This window comes from Giraffa tippelskirchi, chromosome 1, assembly GCF_054371585.1.
Source record: "Giraffa tippelskirchi isolate mGirTip1 chromosome 1, T2T-mGirTip1v1.2.pri, whole genome shotgun sequence".
NCBI classification, from domain to species: Eukaryota; Metazoa; Chordata; class Mammalia; order Artiodactyla; family Giraffidae; genus Giraffa; species Giraffa tippelskirchi.
The window spans coordinates 97,291,374-97,312,443 of NC_137275.1; the positions used below are offsets into that span (position 1 = coordinate 97,291,374).

Here is a 21,070-nt window from a genome sequence, read left to right on the forward strand (position 1 = left end):
AGGCATTCAGTCATTTGTTCTTTCACATTGCAGTATTTACTGAGCTTTTAATATTTTCCAAGGATTTTTGCCAACCTTCAATTGCAAATTGAAAGGAAATTTTGTTTCTTGAAAATAATTGCCTAAAATATCAAGTGAAAGAATATTTGGATTTTTGTTTTAACAAAGCATTCAGATCCTTGGTTAGTCGAAGGAGCTTTTAAAATCATCAACTGAATACAATTCAAAATTATCTTCAGAAACTAGCAATTACAATAAAAAACTTTAGAATGTCAGGGAGAGAAAAGAGCACCTAGTAGTTTGAAGCAGTTATTCAAATCACCTCCCTTAAATTTAGTTCCGTGAAATGTGGTGTTACTGTTTGTTTTCAGTGTGTCGTTTTTTTAGCATGTAGTTTTCAGTCATTTTGTTTCCAGGGTGTCATCTTGAAGAGTGAATGAACATAGGCAGAACCACAAAGCCTTTATTTGATAACACAGAGTTTGGAGTTCTGCCTAATTTTTTTTCAACAATCATGTTATTTCAGGTGGAACCACCCCTGCTCAGTGGGAAGATATTACAGGAACTACGCCATTAACATTTGTCAATGAATGTGTTTCCTTTACAACCAATGTGTCTGCCAGGTATGGTTATACAGCACAGAAAAACCAATGAAATTGTGTGCCCACATGTCTTTTGTTTTACTTTGTTTCATACATTCTTTAAAAGTAATTTTTTTTTGGTTTGGTTTTAAATATGGTCTGCATTTACTTTCATATCTTAAACCAGACTTGCCAGTAAATGTAATAGTGATAATGCATTAATGAAGTATGAAGTACAGCCATTCAGATTAAAATCTAAAGAAAATAAATTATTGCCAGCTATTACTGTATGACCCAGACTCTGGTTTTAGCAGCCACAGCTAATTTTTCCAGTCCTGAAGGACTTAGGAATGATGGGTTTCCTGCTGTCAGCAAAATAGCCTGAACTGTTTTTTTTTCAAACAGAATGATAACCAAACCACAGAGTATATCATGGTTTGCTTACACAGTTTAGAGTTTTCAGTGACTCTTATGCATCATAACGTATTTACATATTATCCTTTTTGTGTCATATATCTTTAAAAAGCTTAAGCTGTCTAGTTTTATTGCATGTGTGTACACTAACACATTAGTTCTCATTTGCTTGATCTTTAATGGATTGCCAAGTGTTTTCCTATTTGTTTAATTTGATTACTATAAAATCTTGTAACTTAAGAACAAGAGGCAATATGTCCATTTTAAAGATGAGAAAGCTGAAATTGAGGGTAGTTAAAGCTTACATTCTTATTCAGGGGGTAAAAATGATAGATGCATGAATAACAATGCACAGCAATAGCTGGGTGTAGTGATACGTTTGTAGTCTGAGCCACCCAAAGGACTCAACTATGAGTCTCTGGTTCTGTTTGTCTGTTTGCCCTGGCATTCACTCATCTCCACTCTAATGCCAGAAAATGACAAGTTCTGAATGGAAAGGTACAAAAGAGTTACTGAAAGAATTCAAAAAAGGGTGTTCACATCAGAGTGGTCAGAGAGAAGGTAGCCCATGAGATAGATAGAAACCTAACTGGCAGATAAAAGTGGAAAAGAAGGTAACATGAGCCAAGATGCAGAAGGGCATTGGAGGCTGGCAACATTGGAGTCTATAATTCAGAAATAATGCTGGGTGTTGGTTAACATTATTTACAGCAGGCCTTATAGGAGAGACAAAGAAATGAGGAGTTATTATATTATTATAGTAATAATATAATTCTTTCAGACAGTCAAAGAAGCAGTGAATCAAGTATAGTTGAATCAGTATAAAGAGGTAGGAGGTAATACTGAGTGCCTGCCAAGAACCAGGAACTATGCTGCCTTCAAAGCATTACAGTAAATGAAATAGTCCAGACCCAAAAGAACAAATATTGCATGCTTCCACATAAATTAGGTACCTAGGATAGGCAAGTTCATACAGACAAAGTTTAATAGAGTTTACCAGGGACTGAGGTGAATGGGAAAGTTCGAAGTTATTCTTTAATGGGTATAGTGTCCCTATCTGGGATGATGAAAAATTTCTGGAAATGGAGAGTGGCTGCGGTTGTGCAGTATTTTAAATGTACTTAATGCCAGTGAATTGCGCACTTAAGAGTGGTTAAAATGACAAATTTTATATTATCATTAGTGCACACAGCCCATTTCTTGGAGTTGAGGTTGCCAATTAAATTATATTTTATCACAATTAAAAAGGAGAAAAAGAGAGATGGATCAGGAACTTGAAGGAAAGAAAAGCCAAGAAGATAAGGAAATTTCCAAATGTTTAAAGATTATGAGCAATGAGTCAGGAAGGAGGGATCAGTGATGGAGGCAAGTTTCAAAGTGAGAGCATGTGGAATAAATCTTTGACGTGTATAAAGAGCAAATTGAGAAAATGTGCATCTGATGGTTACTGCTTTTTCTGTAAAGTTACCTTTCTGAAGGCCTGAGGGGTGTCGTAAAGGTTTAGCAACATTACTATAATGTATAAAATGATATCTGAGGAAAAAAATTACCAAAATATGTCACAGATTTGACTGAGGCTAGAAATCATATTATTGACAAAGCCAATAATTTCTTCTATGGATTATATTAAGCAATATTTGGGAGTTCTGAAGCAAAAGCAGATTTTTTAAAAGTAGTTTGGTTGATCCAACCTTGATGACTATGAGTCCTTTGGAAAAGAATGATGAGATGAAGAAACGTTAGGTAGATTTTGTTGAAAAGAGTTTTAGGAAATGAAATGAAGAACATCAGGGCCTATCAAAGAAAATAGAAGCTCATCCAGCAAGATATGGACATAATACCAGGGTGCACCACAAAAGGATTCTAGACACTGAAGATGTATTTCAGAAGACTGAATACTCAGAAGACTTTCCAAGGAAGAAAGTTACACAGTGTTTAATATTTGACCTGAAACACCTGGTACATCCTTGTCTCTCCCTCCTTCTCATCGATCCTCCTACATTTCCTCCCTTCCTTGTCTTTATTTCCCTCTGTTTTTGCTTTCTCTCATTGTCTCCCTCTCTTGCTTCTCACTTTTTCCAAGAGGCACGTAGTGATTACTCTGATTATATTGAAGGAACTGATTTGTTTTTCATGTAACTATCCTTTTTCACAGTTGTGGAGTCCATGGATACAGAGGGCCAGCTATATTCTGCCTTTTTGTAAAATGAACCTGAGCATCTGTGGATCTCGATATCTGTGGAGTTCCAAGAACCAATCCTCCATGAATACTGAGGGATGACTGTAATTAAATTTCAGATAACTGACTTTATTTTATTTTATAGGTTCTGGCTGATCGATTGTCGACAAATTCAGGAATCTGTTACCTTTGCATCACAAGTGTATAGAGAAATTATCTGTGTACCATATATGGCCAAATTTGTAGTGTTTGCCAAATCACATGACCCCATTGAAGCCAGGTTGAGGTGTTTCTGCATGACTGATGATAAAGTGGATAAGACCCTGGAACAACAAGAAAACTTTGCTGAGGTGGCCAGAAGCAGGGATGTGGAGGTACTGTGTTTGAAAAACCAATTTATGTTAGTATGTTGTTTATACCTCTTTTAATGTGTTTAAAATACTATTTAATAAATGTTATTCAGTCGCTCAGTCACGTCTGACTCTTTGCAATCCCATGAACTGTAGCCCACCAGGCTCCTCTGTCCCGGGGATTTCCCAGGCAAGAATACTGGAGTGGGTAGCCATTTCCTCTTCCAAGGGATCTCCCCAACCCAGGGACTGAACCTGCATCTCCTGCATTGGCAGAAGGGTTCTTAATGCTGAGCCACCAGGGAAGCCCATCTAATAAATAATGCCATCAAAAACAGACCAGTCAACATCTTGATCAGTTAGAAGGCCAGTGTCTAAAATGTGCCATTTTTAGCCAGTTTGGACCCATTCAATAGGGATAAAAGGAATCTTTTAAAGATTATTAAGGGAAAAATTATACATTATTAATAAATTATAAGTATATAAATGGATATAGCAATTTACATGTTTTTATGTTTCCTTGTTCTTTTTTTTTTGAGGTGACTATTTATTTTTTTCCTATTTTTCTTTAATCATAAAGAAAACAACCTAGAGGGGTGGGATGGGTGGGATGGAGGTTCAAGAAGGAAGGGGCATGTGACTCCTGTGGCTGATTCATGTTGATGTATGGCAGAAACCAATACAGCATTGTAAAGCAATTATTCTCCAATTAAAAATAAGCAAATTTTAAGGAAATTTAAAAACTAGTAAAGAAAACAGCCCAGGAGGTATATCATTTATGTAAATGTAAAAATACAATATCCAGGGCTTTGCTACACTACTTTTTCTTATTTCTTAATTTTCCATCAGTGTGGATCTTTGATATTGAGTTCAAGTAACCCAATTCATTGTGATGTCAAAAAAATATATAAATTTATGATTTAAAGACATATTGATTTGGGAAAATAACATGGTAGTGTTAGAAATGAGTAAAGTAAGATTAAATGCCCCCGTGCATTTGAAGATTCCTATTACTAGTAAGAGGGAGTGCTGGTACATGCTTGTCACAGATAAGACAAAATGTCAGTCAGGATTTTAAAGATTATTGTATGCACATTTTCAGAATTTTGATGTTCCAGTAATGTAATAATCTCAGCTATTGTATTCTTTTTGTTTTTCTCTATTTTCATCAGGTCTTAGAAGGAAAACCCATCTATGTTGATTGTTTTGGCAACCTGGTGCCATTAACCAAGAGTGGCCAACATCATATATTCAGTTTTTTTGCCTTCAAAGAAAACAGACTTCCTCTCTTTGTCAAGGTAATATATACATGGAGTTTGGTAATGCATTTTATTCAGCATCAAGTAAGGCTTTGACTTCCTTTGATAGAAGAGAATATTTGCTTTTCAATCATTTCTAATGATTTTTTTAAAAGTATTTCTATAAAATTTTAAACTTCTAAAAACTATTTTTTAAAATTTCAGATTCAACCTTGATTTTTAGTTATAGGCTAAGAATGAGGGACAAATCACCAACTGATTAATTAGGAAAACTGGTCGTTCATTTCCAAATTTTAAGAGAAGTCTCTCTTTAATTTTTAACTATTATTTCTTTCAAATATTTGTGCTAAATTTTTTTATTATATGAACTTCACAAATGTGGAGACCAGAAAGAGTTCTTAGTGACAAATTTTTATAGTAAAAGCTCTTAAAAGACCCAGTTAATCTATCAAGAGATTATACCAGATAGAGCAATAGACTGGATATACTTTCATGAATTCATTCAACAAACATTTGTGGAGACACTTCAATGTACCATGAATTTGTTGTTCCTGTTTAGGAATGTTAATCTAGGTTAGGAATTTGTCAGTAACATATGCAAGTTTCATTTTAGATACCAGTTCTGAAGAGAAAAAAATGAGTATGAAGAAGAGATTCTTGAAATAAAAGGAAATAATAATTCTATTTAAGTTTTAATGTCTATTATGTTTTCTCAAGATCTCTACTGAAGGCCTTCATTGTGCCATTTCTGGTTCAGTGGTTTGCCTGATTAAAGATAGGTTCTTCTAAAGGGTAATGGATCCATTTACCATAAACAGCTATATAATTATGCTAATATTTGATATTGTTAGTGGTCAAAAGTTATCCTATAGACACCAAATACAAAAATAGGAAGATGACTTAAACATTTCTCTAAAGAAGATGTACAAATGGCCAATAAGCACATGAAAAGATGTTTAACAGCAGAGAAATTCAAATTCAAACCACTATGAGATACTCATTAGGATGGCTATTATCAAAAACAAAACAAAAAAAATAGCAAATATTGATGAGAATATGGAGAAATGGGGACCCTGATGCATTGCTGGAAGGAATGTAAAATGGTATGACCATTCCATACTGTGGAAAATAGTATGACAGTTCCTCAAAAAGTTAAAGCATAAAATTAGCATATCATCCAGCTGCTGCTGCTAAGTCACTTCAGTCGTGTCCGACTCTGTGCAACCCTATAGACGGCAGCCCACCAGGCTCCCCCGTCCCTGGGATTCTCCAGGCAAGAACACCGGAGTGGGTTGCCACTTCCTTCTCCAATGCATGAAAGTGGAAAGTGAAAGTGAAGTTGCTCAGTCGTGTCCGACTCTTAGTGACCCCATGGACTGCAGCCTATCAGGCTCCTCCATCCATGGGATTTTCCAGGCAAGAGTACTGGAGTTAGGGTTAGGGTATCATCCAGCAGTTCCCCAAAAATTGAAAGCAGGGACTCAACCAGTTACTTGCAATGTTCATAGCAGCATTATAGTCAAAAAGTGGAAATATTCCACACATCCATCGACAGATGAATGGATATACAAAATGTGATATATGCGTACAATGTAATATTATTCAGCCGTAAAATTAGCCAGACACCAAAAGACAAATATTGTATGTTCCCTTTTATATGAGAGACCTAGAGTCATCAACTAGTCAGAAAATAGAATAGTGGTTACCAGGATATGGGGGAAGGAAGGAATGGAAAATTACTGTTTTATGAAAACAGTTTTAGTCTGTGAAGATGAAAACATTCTGAAGATGAATGGTGGTAATGATTGTACAACAATGTGTATGTACTTAATGCTACTAAACTATACATGTAAAAATGGCTGAAATGATGTTCTATGTACAATTTAACACAATTTTTTAAAAATGAAATTCTAGTATATATTGCAATGTGAATGAATCTTGATAATATTATGCAACCTGAAATAACAGATACAAATGAACAAAGATTGTATAACTCTGTCTATACAAGATACCTAGAACAAGCAAATTTATAGGGACAGAAAGTTAAGTAGAGGCTACTAGGTGCTGGAGGGAGAGGAGAATGGGGAGTTATTGTTTAATGGTGTAACGTTGCTGTTTGGGAGGATGGGAAATTTTGCAGAGTAGTGATAATCACATAAATTTGCAAATGAGCTTCATGCCACTGAGTTGTATGTGTAACAATGGTAAGAATAAAAGTGGAAACGGTCAGTTTTATGTTATGTATACTTTACCACAATTTTTAAAACACTGAATGATTTTTTTAATCATTCTAAGTAATAATAGGAAAGGGGAAAAGGAACACTTAGCATCAGCAAGTGAATTTTACTTTTCTCTGGTTCTTTTGAGTGTCACCTCACTAAAGTCAACAGCGTGTGCCACACGTGAGTGAAGTATGTATGCCTTTCTTGTTTAAGGTACGTGATACGACTCAGGAACCTTGCGGACGACTATCATTTATGAAAGAGCCAAAATCTACAAGAGGCCTGGTGCACCAAGCTATTTGCAACTTAAACATCACCCTGCCAATTTATACGAAGGTATTATAATCTGCTCTAATGCAATTCAGGCTGTAGAATTTTCAAATCCTTTCTAAAGGATTTTCAAATCCTTTAGAATAGATACAAGCAAAGACACTTGATGCAACCATGTATAATAGTCATTTTTGATATCCTCTCCAATTTGTGATTTTCCATTTAAGTGAGAAAAAAAGTAGCTCTATCTTATTTTGCATTAAATTCACTTTGATGGAAAAGTTTCTATAAATATGTACTGGATATGGAAGAGAGAAAACTTCAATTTAAGATGTAACCTTTTGGACTGATTTTGAACATAAAATAATTCACTTTGCCTTCCTTATTGTTTTTATGTGCCCTCCTGGCACCATGCTAGTAGAGGTTTCGGCCCTGCCAAAACATTATGAGTCTATTAGCTTCTGTTTACTACCAGTTCACAGGTGGATTATGTATTATGAAATTCAGAACAACTTCAGGATATTTTACCTTGTTGCTAAAATAGTTATGTGTTCATTTTGTAACCTATACTATTTGGGGAGCATCAAATTCATTTTTCAACTATTTTAACATGATTAGTATACAAAATACTCACATGTTATAGGAATAAATTTGAAACATTGTTGAAAGGAAAATTAATACTTGACCCAAATCTACTAGAAGTTTTTCTTTCTATTCAAACCTCTCCTCTTTACAGAATTCCTTGATTACTCTGATCGAATCAAAGAAGACAAAAGAGTGGATTAAATGTTGGGAAAAGCTTTTTATATTTTTTGAAAAATTTTGACCAGTATTCCTTTTTAATGGAAAGTTCCCATGTGGCAATTTATAGAAGGTTATAGCCAGTTGTCAGAGTGTATTTTAGAGGTTGGGACACGGGATACTGGCAGGTGAGACTTGGAGGAGAGGTGAAAAGTGAAAGTGAAAGTCACTCAGTCGTGTCTGACTCTTTGCGACCCCATGGACTGTACAGTCCATGGAATTCTCCAGGCCAGAATACTGGAGTGGGTAACCTTTCCCTTCTCCAGGGGATCTTTCCAACCCAGGGATCGAACCCAGGTCTCCCTCATTGCAGGCGGATTCTTTATCTGCTGAGCCACAGGGAAGCCCAGGAGGAGAGATAGAAACATTTACAATCCTAAATCTTTAACTCCACGAAACAGAACATTTTCTATGTTTATTTTCATTCACCATTTTTCATGATTAATTATTCTTACAAATTAGAAATCGGTCACATAGAGAAAACCATGTAGCATCATATTTAACACTAAATTCTTATTTAATGATAAAAATGAAATGAAATACCAGAACCTGCATATGGAAATTTACATGTTATTACAAGAATTAGAATACAGCAGTAGGCATATGCATCCAAATAACTGTTATCTAATAGCATTCCAATGGTAAAGAATGTACTTTGGGGGTTGTAGTGCTGATCACTTTTGAATCACTGAAGCATAATGCCAAATAAGAACCACAGAGAAATATGTAAATGCTGGAGCAATCCATCTGAGTAATGTGTAAAGATGAATGAGCTTTGTCTCTGATTCAAATGAGCTTTCAGTATGCTATAAAAGAAAGCATTTAGTTCATTATTCCTTTTTGTATCTAAGTCAAGATATATCAGGCACAGTTAATTAATTCTGTGATGGTCCAGGACAGCTCTCCATTTAGTAACTAAAACAAAAGCAAAAATTGACAAACATGGTAGAGTTTAGATATATTTTAGAACAGAGTAGCTCTTTATTACAAGAGAACTCCTAAGTATCGCCTGTGTATTGAAAATATCTTCACTGCATGTTCTTTTGTGGCTTTTAACATGTTTAACCAATACCTGTAATGGCTGAGATATTCAGTTCAGTCAGTTCAGTTGCTTAGTTGTGTCTGACTCTTTGAGACCCCATGGACTGCAGCACGCCAGGCTTCCCTGTCCTTCACCAGCTCCCGGAGCTTACTCAAACTTATGTCCATTGAGTCGGTGATGCCACCCAGCCATCTCATCCTCTGTCGTCCCCTTCTCCTCCCGCCTTCAATCTTTCCCAGAGTCAAGGTCTTTTCCAATGAGTCAGTGCTTCACATCAGGTGGCCAAAGTATTGGAGTTTCAGCTTCAGCATCAGTCCTTCCAATGAATATTCAGGACTGATTTCCTTTAGGATGGACTGGTTGGATCTCCTTACTGTCCAAGGGACTCTCAAGAGTCTTCTTCAATACCACAGTTCAAAAGCATCAAGATATTATGCTGAGATATTATCATCACCATTTCTGTAGACATATGCCATCAAATCCATGAAATGTCACACTTTGTGGCTGCTGGTAACCTATATCTGAAATTAGTACATTTATAATATTAGTTCTTTTGTCTAATAGATTAGTATATTTATAATTTTGGTTCTTTTGTCTCTTGAATCTACAGATGTTTGCGTTTAAATCGATCTTCTTTAATTTTTGTGCTTGTCTTCTGTAAACTGTTAGTAAGAAAAAATAGGTGAATGCTAACTGTATGCTTGCCTGTTGATGTTTGTTGTCAGGGTATTTAGTCTTGTCTTTTCTTCTAAATACTCTCTACTCTTCCTGCTCTCTTTCTCCATCTTGCATGGCATCTTGGGGTGGCCAGGAATCAGAGTCAGATCAAGAACAGGAGGAAGAGGTAATTATATGGCATTGTTGCTTGTTAATGACTCTGTCATTGCTATAACCACTGATAAGAGCACATGATTAACAGAGAAGGGTTATACAGTTGTTTTTAATAATTGAAGGGTCACAGTATTACTTAACCTCCTTGAGCCTGTTTTCTCATGTTATGGACTGATTTCATAGGACAGTAAAACTTCTCTATAAATTGTTACCTGTCTGTGCAATAATACAGATTTCTCTACCAACTACTGAAAACCAAACCACAATCTCAGTGGTTCTCAAAGGTTGGTCAGGAGATGCCGGGAGGATAAAACTGTTTCCTTAGTACTGAGTCATCATTTGCCTTTTAGCCCCCATATCCTCACAAGCTACACAGAAGTATTCCAGAGGCTGCATTGCATTTGATGACATTATCACCCTGACACTATGGAATGTGTGCTTGTATACACTTGGGTTCTTGTATTTTCTCAGCTTTCATTTGTAATACAGATACTTATTTATATATGTTAAACATAAGCAAAAGTTCTTCAGACTCCCCAGTATTTTTTTAGGAGTGTAAAGGAAGTCTTAAGAATAAAAAGTTTGAGAACCACTGAAATCAAAAGGAGCATATAGTTCATCCATTTTACTATACTAATATTATAATGCAGAACTCTACTAATAATGAGCACTTCTTATAAGGTAGACACTTTATTAAGTATTCCACATACCCCAGCAACAGTGATCTCACAGTCATGCTAAGAGGTATATGTTGTCATACCATAGGTGCTATATGACAGATGAAGAAAATGAGTCTTAGAGAGATTACCTTGAATAAATAGCCATTTGAATTATACCTGCTTTGATAGTCAAAGAAAGTATGTGTTTCCTAATAAAGACCTGAAAATGCCTAAGCATTATAGAAATGAAAGAAATTGTTGAAAAAGTTCTTAAACTTAATTAATTAACGTATTGCTTCATATCCCTAAGACAGACAAATGGAATTGTCATTTGTTTCACATACTGCTTCACATAAATGTTTTCAAATATACCAGTTTTATTTTTTAATGTTATTCTGATGGATTTGAAATACAAAACCATGAAGAAAAACATAATAAATACCCTTATACTCACCAGCTTAAAATTTAAGGCCTTTATCAGTTCAATTCCGTTCTTTATTCATACCAGCCGTGGAGCAGGATAAGAGGGGTGATTATAGACTCATTGTCCTACCGTGTATGACCAGATGCACAATAAACTTACAAGACTGAAGCCATTCTTACCCTCAAATGTACAGTCACTCTTTGTCTCACATATTCAATTTCCCTTAGTAGTTGATGACTCGATCCCCAGGCTGGTCAAAATGATACCTACATACTTTATTGAAAGAGCAACACAGTTATGAAACCAACTTTGCTATTATATCCAAATGAGTTTTTCTATTAGGCTTACAATTTTTCTATTGAATATTTTCAGGAACTATTCAGTGCAATAGTTTGTGTTATTTTGGGGATTTGAAATTCTGTCTTATAACTAATAATGAAACTGTTTCTGTAGAACATATCACCCTGGCATGTTCTTTGCTTTTTCTCAACTAAATTGACTCTTACTGTTTTATACCTACTTCTCTTTTTTATTCCTGGCCCTTTTCCCTAATATGTATTTCTAACATCAAACACCTCTAGGTCATATCTCCCCAAAGAAATATGTTGGAAAGGACTTCCTACCCATAGTGTCTAGAGAGCAGATTTGTTCTTTCCAAAGTTAGGATAAGAATCAAAGACACTCTTGGGAAGAACTATAGCAAATTACTCTGACCTTCCTATAACTTATGGTGTCTTCCATGTTTATAATTATGATAGAGTTTATTGTGTACATCGGGGATGTGGGACACAACAGTATTTATAACCATTCAATTTATGTATCTTTTCTTTCAGATCGGTATGACATCAGAAAAAAGTAAGATTTCGAATAAAACTGAGTTTGTTTGAAAGCTGGCTACAATAAAGAAAAGCATGAATTAAGATGCAAGCTAGTTGCCATTACTAACCACTATAATAATTATATTTTTATATTATCCTTATTAATCATTAATATATTTTTAGAAAAGCAGCTTGGCCAGTTAAATTATGAATATATCTAATTTGTGAGCAAATTATCAGTAAAATCCAATGATTATTCATCTAAGCATTCACTTTCTTTTGGATCCCTGTTAACCCTGCTTTTGCTGTTATGCTTGTTTAGAAACTCACCCTACCGTTTTTGTCCATTTGTTAGCATAACATTGTCATCTCATTTTTTTAAGCTCTGATGTGACAGTATCACTTTTTATATCAAGCAACCCTGACATCACTAGAGAGCTCATTACTTATGTAGGCCACACCTGCAAAAGTGATACTGTCTTACTAGTTCTCAGCTAAAGCTAACGCTCCCCTCACACCCCCCCACCCCATGCGCCTCTTACTGTGGTGAAGGGTAACTGACTTCTCTAGGGCTGAGGTCTAATAGACTTGTGTCAAAGTGTTCTCAAAAAAAAACAAGAACCAGGAAAAGCGAAAAGGAAAACCTCCTGGATGAAATTACTAATCATAACAGTATGTCATAATGTCATAATAGGGCTAATTTTAAATAATGATGCAAAGCCTAAACATAGTATAGTACAGAAAGAACTAGTTTTTATAGACATTGAGAGAGCTGTCTTAGAGCTCATTTTAGGTTTGTAACATTCAGTTAAATTTTCAGTTTGTTGGCTTGTTTCTGATGACTAGGTTCTTCTGTGGAAGAAGTTGAGTTTTTCAGGATTCTTTCTTACTTTTATGCCCCAAATGCTTTAGAAAAAATCTGATTTTTAATGTTTATTCATCTTAAGATTTATTTTGATTCACTCTATTTCAGAGTGCTATTCCCGAAAGGAGAAAACTTAGAAGTATGTTTAATATGGTCTTTAGGCCCAATGCAGTAATCTTTGAACTTTTTCCGCCTTTCTTAAAGTCCTAGCACAATGTAATTTACTGCTAAGTTTTTGAAATACTTTTAATTAAGAGTCTCCTTACCCTCTTAAATAGGAGGGTTAAGATCATGATGTAAGATAAAGCTAGTTGCCATTATTAACCACTATTACTAACCACTATAAATCATTGTTTAGGACTAGCATATTTAAAATTCTAGATGTTTTCATTGTTTTATATCTGAACAAATTTGTATTACTATAAGTTAAATATATCTTTATATATGTATTTCACAGAGTATATCTCCTCAACAAATATTGATTTTCTCAAGAGAAGGCACTTATGTTTATAAAAAATTTTACATTATTATTGCTTTCATTAACTCCTTTTTATAAAGAGATTTTATTATTCCACTTTTTTCCTTGGTACTAATACATTTATTTAAAGGACCCTTTATTCCTTGGATACAAGCTTATAGGAATTAAAAATTCATCCATCTGGCTCAATCATTAAAAAAAAAAAAAGGTTACTATATTGATATAGTGCCATTAATCCTCCTGAATGAATCAAGATATTGTGACTGTTTAAAAAATTTCAAATATAGGCTTACATTTGGCTTCCCTTTGTGGGGGGCTACACTGTGCAGCATGTAAGATCTTAGTTCCCTGACCAGGGATCAAATGTTTATCCCCTCTAGTGGAAGCTCTTAACCACTGAACTGCCAGGGAAGTCCCATATTTGGCTTTCTTTTAGTGTAAAAACAATCATAAAATAATCTTCATCCAGGTATGAAATAATCTCCAAAGAAGAGCTCTGTTGAAAGGACTTTTTGAACTAAGGTCTTTTCATGAGTAAATCCTAAAAGAGTTTGAGTTTTCCTCCTTGCTTTAATGGATGCAGGCACCCACTAACCGTGCCTGAGACATACTGCATTGAGCATCTTGTGTATGGACTTTTAGGGAAATAAATATGCTTCACCACAGTAACGTTTTCCACATTTGTTCTAATTTCTCACCATCCTCCTGCCCGTGCATTTCAGCAAGGCTGCCTCTCCCACCAGTTTTAGTCCACCTTTGCTTTGCATGGAAATAACTTGGCTTACATAAACTGTGCGTGTGTCCCGTGTGACTGTCTCTGATTTGGGTTGCCATGCATCACATTTTAACTTTGGACTCACATATAATTTTAATCACAGTCGTTTTTGTTGTTTTTCTTTCCTTTCCTTTCTTTCCCTCCTTGGTCTGTCCATTATGTGTCTAAGCAAGGAGGTTGCTCCAAGGAAAGGACCATGCCTCTCAGCACAAGACTGTCTGTTTCATTGTTAGGTGTGGATTTCCCTTAGATGAAATGCCGGTTTGCAGCTGATTCAGATATATTTTATATAGTCATTGTATATTGGCAGAACTACACATGCTGCGTTCCAGATTTTTCTATGATTAAATAATGTATATACATCATTAGGAAGTATTCTGAGTTTGCTACTACTGGCTTTCTTCTAGAGGAAATCAACTATCTGCGATTTCTAATGCTTTTTTCCTTTTTTTCCCATATTCATTTTTTTTTCAACATTGATCTGTAACATCTGAACAATCTTGAGATATCTCTGTGTAATTTCACTGCGTTTGTTCTTTGTTTTGTGATTGTGTGTGTGTGTCTTGATTATTTGTTAAAGCTTTGTTATATGTGTGGATGTGCTACAAGTGAGAAAATTAAGCAAGTTATTTCCTGCTCATTTTTCCTTTTCAGTTTTTTTTCCGTTAGCCTTGCTTTGCTTTTGTATCCTGAGACCTTGTGGATCCACCATTCCCAGCCCATTTTGTTGTCCCTCCCGCCACGACAGGAAAAGACACTGTGTCGTTTCAGTCCTGATTACATTTGCCAATATCTTTTTTGATTTCCATTTTACTTTCGATGTTTTTCCATTCACATCAAAGATGATGAGACAGAATCTACAGAAACATCTGTCCTGAAAAGTCACCTGGTTAATGAAGTTCCTGTCCTGGCAAGTCCGGACTTGCTCTCTGAAGTTTCTGAGATGAAACAAGATTTGATCAAAATGACCGCCATCTTGACCACAGATGGATCTGATAGGGCAGGTTCCATCAAAGTGAAGGAGCTGGTGAAGGCTGCTGAGGAAGAGCCAGGGGAGCCTTTTGAAATTGTTGAAAGAGTTAAAGAGGATTTAGAGAAGGTGAACGAAATCCTGAGAAGTGGAACCTGCACGGGAGATGAAGGCAGTGTGCCGAGGTCTCAGCCAGAGAAAGAGTTAGTGGAAGAGGAGTGGGTCATTGTCAGTGAGGAGGAAATAGAGGAGGCTAAGCAAAAAGCATCTTCAGAAATCACCGAATACCCATGTGTAGAAGTTAGACTAGATAAAGAGACCAAAGTAGAAGTAGAGAAAGACTCAGCAGGGCTAGTGAACTACCTTACTGAGGATCTGAAGTCCTATGTGCCTACTCACGAAGAGCAGCCCCAGAAGGAGCGAGATACGGTAGGGGAGAAGCCTGAGGCTCAGGGTCCCAGCAGGCGCTCAGAAAGCGAGGGCACAGATGCACCCTCAGAGGAGACACAGAGTACACAGAAACAGCCCAAACCAAGCCTGGGGATAAAGAAGCCAGTGAGAAGGAAATTAAAGGAGAAACAAAAGCAGAAAGAGGATAGTTCACAAGCTAGTGCAGAAAAAACAGAACTTAAAAAAGGTAGTTCAGAAGAGTCATTAGATGAAGACACAGGTTCAGCCCCCGAGCCTCTTCCTGCTGTAAAAGCTACGTCACCTTTGATAGAGGAAACGCCCATTGGTTCCATAAAGGACAAGGTGAAGGCCCTTCAGAAACGAGTGGAAGATGAACAGAAAGGTCGAAGCAAGTTGCCTGTCAGAGTCAAAGGCAAAGAGGATGTGCCAAAAAAGATAACACAAAGGACACATTTGGCTGCACCCCCCTCTCTGAAGTCAGAGAGGCATGCGCCAGCATCCACCTCCTCTAGAACAGAAAGACACTCTTCTCTTTCCTCCTCTGCCAAAACAGAAAGGCACCCTCTGGTATCACCATCAAGTAAGAACGAGAAACATTCACCCGTGTCACCCTCTGCAAAAACGGAAAGGCACTCACCTGTGTCATCCTCAAGTAAAGCTGAGAAACACTCACCCGTGTCACCCTCGACCAAAACTGAAAGACACTCCCCTGTGTCCTCTTCTGCAAAAACAGAAAGACACCCACCTGTTTCACCGTCAGGTAAAACAGACAAACGCCCCCCTGGATCTCCCTCTGGAAGAACCGAGAAACATCCACCAGTATCTCCTGGCAGAACAGAGAAACGCTTGCCGGTATCACCCGCTGGAAGGATGGAAAAGCATTCTCCTGTCTCAAGCTCCGGGAAAACTGAGAAGCACCTGCCAGTGTCACCTTCTGGGAAAACAGACAAACAACCACCTGTCTCCCCCACCTCAAAAACAGAAAGAATCGAGGAGACCATGTCTGTTCGGGAGCTGATGAAAGCTTTCCAGTCAGGTCAGGACCCATCGAAACATAAGACCGGACTCTTTGAGCACAAATCTGCAAAACAAAAACAGCCGCAAGAAAAAGGCAGAGTTCGGCTAGAAAAAGAAAAAGGGCCGATAGTAACCCCAAGAGAAACGCAGAAAATGGAGAGTCAGACAATCAAACGAGGCCAGAGGTCCCTGGTCACGGGACTCTCAGAACCCAGAAGAGCAGTCCGTGCTTCCTCCACAGGGTTTAAGAGAGAAGATGGGGCTGGAGAAAAGGAGAAGTCTCTCAACCACAAAACACCCGAACCTGTTCAGCCAGTGCCTGAAGAAGAAAGCCATAAAGATAGCGAAGTCCCCAAAGAAAAGCTGGCTGACGACCAGGGAGACATGGATCTCCAGATCAGCCCAGACCGGAAAACCTCCACTGACTTTTCTGACGTCATTAAGCAAGAACTGGAAGACAATGACAAATACCAGCAGTTTCGTATGAGTGAAGAGCCTGAGAAGGCACAGCTTCACTTAGACCAAGTGCTCACTAGTCCTTTCAACACAACATTTCCACTAGATTACATGAAAGATGAGTTTCTCCCAGCCCTGTCTTTGCAGAGTGGTGCTTTACATGGCAGTTCTGAGAGCCTGAAGCCCGAAGGGGTGGCAGATTCTCCGTGTGGCAGCCTCATGGAAGGGACCCCTCAGATTAGTTCAGAGGAAAGTTATAAGCATGAGGGCCTAGCTGAGACCCCCGAGACAAGCCCAGAAAGCCTTTCCTTCTCACCAAAGAAAGGTGAGGAGCAGACTGGGGAAACACATGAAACTACCAAGTTAGAAACACCACCAGAAAGTCATTCCGAAAAAGGACATCCCTCAACCAAAGATGTTGCTGATGGTTCTGAAGGGCAAGGCGCTGCAGTCACCGAGGCAGCAGAGTCCTCTGCTGAGTGTCAGCTGACAGAGGCCACCCCAGACCCTTCCAAAGACACATGCCCCCCACAAGAAGGTGATAGCCTTGGTGGTCAGAGTGTATCATTAGCAAAAGAAGCACCCGAAGGACTGACTGAGGAAGTGACCTGTGATGAAGGTCCACTTGCACACATTAGTCCAGCCCACGAGACGCAAACTGATACTGAAGCTCAGGAATCCACAGCCACTAAGCCCTCAGAGGAGACAGAGGCCTCGCTGTTGTCCGAGGCTGCTATAAAGGCCGGCTCAGGGACTGAATCAAAGCCCCAGGTAGCCATTAGAAGTCCCCAAGGGTTAGAACTTGCACTCCCTAGCCGCGAGAGTGAGGTTTTCAGCCCCGGGGCTGATGAATCCTTCGCTGTGAGCCACAAAGACTCCCTGGAGGCCAGCCCTGTGCTGGAAGATAACTCCTCACACAAAACTCCCGATTCTCTGGAACCGAGTCCTCTGAAAGAATCCCCTTGCCGTGACTCTCTTGAAAGCAGCCCCGTTGAACCAAAGATGAAGGCTGGAATTCTCCCAAGTCACTTTCCTCTTCCCTCAGCTGTTGCCAAAACCGAGCTCTTCACAGAAGTGGCCTCTGTGCGGTCCCGGCTGCTCCGAGACCCCGACGGCAGTGCCGAGGATGACAGCCTCGAGCAGACGTCACTCATGGAGAGCTCAGGGAAGAGCCCCCTTTCCCCAGACACCCCCAGCTCTGAAGAAGTTAGCTACGAGGTCACGCCCAAAACCACGGACACAGGCACACCAAAACCAGCTGTGATTCCTGAATGTGCCGAGGAGGATGACTCAGAAAATGGGGAGAAAAAGAGGTTTACACCTGAAGAGGAAATGTTTAAAATGGTAACCAAAGTCAAAACGTTTGATGAACTTGAGCAAGAAGCAAAGCAGAAAAGGGACTACAAAAGAGAACCCAAGCAGGAAGAATCTTCTTCATCCTCTGATGCAGATGTTGACTGTTCAGCATACACGGATGAACCAAAACACACAGAGAGTGTCGAGGATGAAAGTGATGTTCCTGTGGTAGTAACAACAGAGGGCAGGAAGGCTTCTTCCTCCTCAGAAAGTGAACCTGAGTTGACACAGCTGAAGAAAGGTGCTGACTCAGGCCTCTTAGCAGAGCCAGTTATTCGAGTGCAACCTCCTTCCCCACTTCCATCCAGCATAGACTCAAATTCCAGTCCTGAAGAAGTACAATTCCAGCCTATTGTTTCCAAACAGTACACTTTTAAGATGAATGAAGACACTCAGGAAGATTCACATAAATCAGAAGAAGAAAAAGATTATAAATCTCGCTTACCTGGCGACAGTCATGCTCTTTCCACTGATGGACCAGAGATATCTTATGATGATCTGAATGGAGATACTTATCAACCAAAACTTGGTGATGGCCTTGGGTGTGAGATTGGGAGTCCTAGCAACTCAGCCACCCCTGTCTCTTCAGGTCTCCGCAGTTCCCCTGGTGACGATGTCAGTGAGCAGCTAGTTATCCATAAGGAATCACTAGCTCTCCAAGACGTGGGTGAGAAAGACATAGAAGAAGAGCTTGATGTTCCTGGAGTCGAATCTCCACAAGCAGATCTCCCCAGTGAAAGCTCTTCATCTTTCTCCTCTTTACCTCTTTGTCCAGCATCTGAAGCAAAATTATTAGATGAAAACATGGTCTCTACAGCTTCTGCTACAGAAATGGAGGTCACAAAAACTGACCAAGCTTTTGAGAGCTTACCAGAAGACTGTTCCATTCAAGATTCACTCATTACTATTCAAACTGATAGATCATCCTTGGATGTTCCAGTGTCAGACCCGACAGAGACTGATGAAATCTATGATTCTCAAATCATAAGCCCTTATGAAAATGTTCCTTCTCAATCTTTTTTCTCTGGTGAAGAAAGCAAAACCCAAACAGATACAAGACACACAAGTTTTCATTCTTCTGAGGAGTATTCTGTTACCATCACATCCTCTGTTGAAGACGTAGTAGAGACAAGCTCCTCTGATAAAAGTGTTTCAAGTAAAGAATCTAATTTTGAGGACCAGGTCTTGGAAGTAGAATCCAAACAAGAGAATACCTTGCAGGAAATACAGTCAGATGGAGCCTCCTCATCTTTGGAGCCAACTGTACCAAAAACATCAACAGTTGTTGGTGAACAAATAAGCAAAGTCATCATCACAAAAACTGATGTAGATTCTGATTCCTGGAGTGAAATCCGTGAGGATGATGAAGCCTTTGAGGCTCGAGTGAAAGAGGAAGAACAGAAGATATTTGGTTTGATGGTAGACAGACAATCGCAGGGTACCACCCCTGACACCACTCCTGCTAGGACCCCAACTGAAGAGGGGACCCCAACCAGTGAGCAAAATCCATTTCTCTTTCAGGAAGGAAAATTGTTTGAGATGACCCGAAGTGGTGCCATTGATATGACCAGAAGGTCCTATGCTGATGAAAGCTTTCACTTTTTCCAAATTGGGCAAGAATCCAGGGAAGAGACTCTCTCACAAGACATGAAAGAAGGGGGTACAGGTGCTGAGCCCCCACAGGTGGAGACATCAGCTGAGTCATTAACACTCTCAGAATCAAAAGAAACAGTGAATGATGAAGCAGAGTTACTCCCAGATGACCTGAGTGAGGAGGTAGAAGAAATACACACTTCAGATACCCCACTTAGCTCCCAAATAGACATTTCAGCCTCCATAGAAACATCCATGAAAGAGGCTACTTCTACAGGACTTGAGGACCTACCCACCAGGCAAATGGGTGATTCCCTTCCTCTGTCCAGTATGAAGCAGACAACTTGCCCTGACTTCCCTGAACAAGTCGTACAAGTTCAGTTAGATTTTTCCACAGTCACTAGGTCTGTATATTCAGATCAGGGTGATGATTCTCCCGATTCCTCCCCAGAGGAACAGAAATCAGTCATTGAAATCCCTACTGCACCCATGGAGAATGTGCCTTCTACTGAGAGCAAATCCAAAATCCCTGTAAGGACTATCCCCACTTCAACCTCAATACCTCCATCGGCGGAATATGAGAGTTCCTTTTCTGAAGATTTTCTACCCAGCCTGGATGAGGAAAGTAAAGAAGATGAAGCAAAACCAAAGTCTAAAATCCCCGTGAAAGCGCCTGCCCAAAGAGTGGAGCAGCAACCTTCACATCTAGACTCGCCTCTAAAGGAGACAGATGGTCCTCAGGGACAGGACTTGACAAGCAGCGCACCAGATGATAGAAGCAAATCTGAATCTGATACCAGTTTGGACATGAAGACCAAATGTTCAGTAAAAACTAGAAGTTACATTGAGATAGAAACAGAAAGCACAGGTGAGGAAGAGGATCTTGAGTTAGAATCAGAGGAAGGGGCCACGAGACCAAAGATATTTGCATCCCGATTGCCAGTAAAGAGCAAAAGCACCACATCTTCTGGCAGGGGGCCCACAAGCCCCACAAAAGACAATAAAGAGCATTTCTTTGATCTTTACAGGAACTCTATAGAATTCTTTGAGGAGATTAGTGATGAAGCTTCCAAGTTAGTGGATAGACTTACACAGTCAGAAAGGGAGCAAGACTTAGTTTCAGATGATGAAAGTAGTAGTGCCCTGGAAGTTTCAGTAATTGAAAATCTGCCACCTGTTGAGACCGAGAACTCAATTCCTGAGGACATCTTTGACACAAGGCCCATTTGGGATGAGTCCATTGAGACTCTGATTGAACGCATCCCTGATGAAAATGGCCATGACCATGCTGAAGGTATT

The 21,070-nt window shown here is 38.8% G+C and overlaps 1 protein-coding gene and 1 long non-coding RNA gene across 4 annotated transcripts in view; one reads left to right on the forward strand and one right to left on the reverse strand.

Moving 5' to 3' along the window:
• Nucleotides 1-21,070, forward strand: part of ANK2 (ankyrin 2) — a 266,916-nt gene that overhangs the window by 215,087 nt on the left and 30,759 nt on the right. For 2 of the 3 annotated variants that reach the window (XM_081484755.1, XM_081484766.1), the window contains 7 exons: nucleotides 527-623; nucleotides 3,320-3,548; nucleotides 4,697-4,822; nucleotides 7,219-7,341; nucleotides 9,930-9,962; nucleotides 11,866-11,887; nucleotides 14,811-21,065. In XM_081484755.1, the coding sequence (XP_081340881.1) occupies nucleotides 527-623; nucleotides 3,320-3,548; nucleotides 4,697-4,822; nucleotides 7,219-7,341; nucleotides 9,930-9,962; nucleotides 11,866-11,887; nucleotides 14,811-21,065 (6,885 nt within the window). The remainder of the gene's footprint in view (nucleotides 1-526; nucleotides 624-3,319; nucleotides 3,549-4,696; nucleotides 4,823-7,218; nucleotides 7,342-9,929; nucleotides 9,963-11,865; nucleotides 11,888-14,810; nucleotides 21,066-21,070) is intronic. The other variant, XM_081484775.1, reaches the window with a different exon arrangement.
• On the reverse strand, nucleotides 8,460-16,020 carry LOC145504242 (uncharacterized). The gene is made up of 5 exons (XR_014052148.1): nucleotides 15,987-16,020; nucleotides 14,855-15,005; nucleotides 11,063-11,305; nucleotides 9,824-9,915; nucleotides 8,460-9,639 (listed from the first exon to the last, which is right to left on the reverse strand). It is a non-coding gene; the product is annotated as an uncharacterized LOC145504242 (long non-coding RNA).